This window comes from Zerene cesonia, chromosome 13 (assembly GCF_012273895.1).
Source record: "Zerene cesonia ecotype Mississippi chromosome 13, Zerene_cesonia_1.1, whole genome shotgun sequence".
In the NCBI taxonomy this organism is placed as follows: domain Eukaryota; kingdom Metazoa; phylum Arthropoda; class Insecta; order Lepidoptera; family Pieridae; genus Zerene; species Zerene cesonia.
This window is the reverse complement of record NC_052114.1, coordinates 7,743,717-7,744,815: the sequence shown is the minus strand read 5'-3', so window position 1 is coordinate 7,744,815 and position 1,099 is coordinate 7,743,717. Positions and strand designations below refer to the sequence as shown.

The following is a 1,099-nucleotide window of genomic DNA, read 5'->3' as shown; positions in this document are numbered from 1 at the left end:
AGTAATAAATGTTATTTGCAGTTAACAATTTTCTTTTTTCTTTATTACAATATTTATGGCAAGACTAGGTATACCTATCCACTATATGGTATATATATATATATATATATAGATTCAATCAACCGTTAATAATGTCATTATCATCATCATCATCATCAGCCCATACATGTTCCCACTGCTGGGACACAGGCCTCCTATGAGGGTTCAGACCATAATCCACCACGCTGGTCAAGCGCGGGTTGGCAGATTTCATATGTCGTCGAACTTTTGATTCTTTGACAATATAAGTATGTTATGTAAATATGATATTAATATACAGGTTACCAATACGCTTTAATGTCGGTAAAAATGGCGCTGATTGCAGTACTACGACGATACAGAGTTATTGGTGAAGAAGAAAACGGACCTGCTCCAACGATTGACACTAAATTTAATATCATGATGAAAGCCAAGGATAACTATCAACTAGCTTTAGAAGCTAGATAAACATAGTTCCAGATCATTTATTAGTAATATTGTTATAATTTAATACTTTAGTGGTGTTATGCGAAATTATTGGAAATCCTTATTATTGGATAGGTGTTAGGATAATATAATTTCTTAAGGGCTGACTTTTCAATCCTAGGTAAAAAAAATTCATCGAATGTCGTATTAAACAAAAATTTCTGAAATGAGTTCTACTCATATATTTCGTTTTGCATGTTCGTTTAATAAAAAATATTTTTTGGTTGGATAAGTTTTAACTAAGGATTGAAAAATCGCCTAAAATATAATACATTTTATACAACTATCCTGTATTATTATTAAACCCATCTATAGTAATATTATGAAGCTGACGAGTTTGTGCATTTGTTTGTTTGTTTGAACGCACTTATCTCAGGAACTACTGGTCCGATTTGAAAAATTCCTTCAGTGTTAGATACCCATTCATGGAAGACTGCTATAGGCTATGGCGGGCGGGCAAAGCGGGGGCATCTATATTAGAATGAAATCAATAGGAAGAGAAAGCAAATATAAAAAATAAAAATATATACTTAGTCTGGCCATAAATACTGTTACACTTAATTATAAAAAAATATTACATTTGAATTTCGAATCT

General features: G+C 31.6%; 1 protein-coding gene across 1 annotated transcript in view; it reads left to right on the top strand.

Annotated features, from left to right (window-relative positions):
- Positions 1 to 486, top strand: part of LOC119831326 (cytochrome P450 4C1-like) — a 10,655-nt gene extending 10,169 nt beyond the window's left edge. Inside the window, exon 9 of the mRNA XM_038354628.1 lies at positions 320 to 486. Coding sequence (XP_038210556.1) covers positions 320 to 486 — 167 coding nt within the window. The remainder of the gene's footprint in view (positions 1 to 319) is intronic.
- The last annotated feature ends 613 nt before the right edge of the window (positions 487 to 1,099 follow it).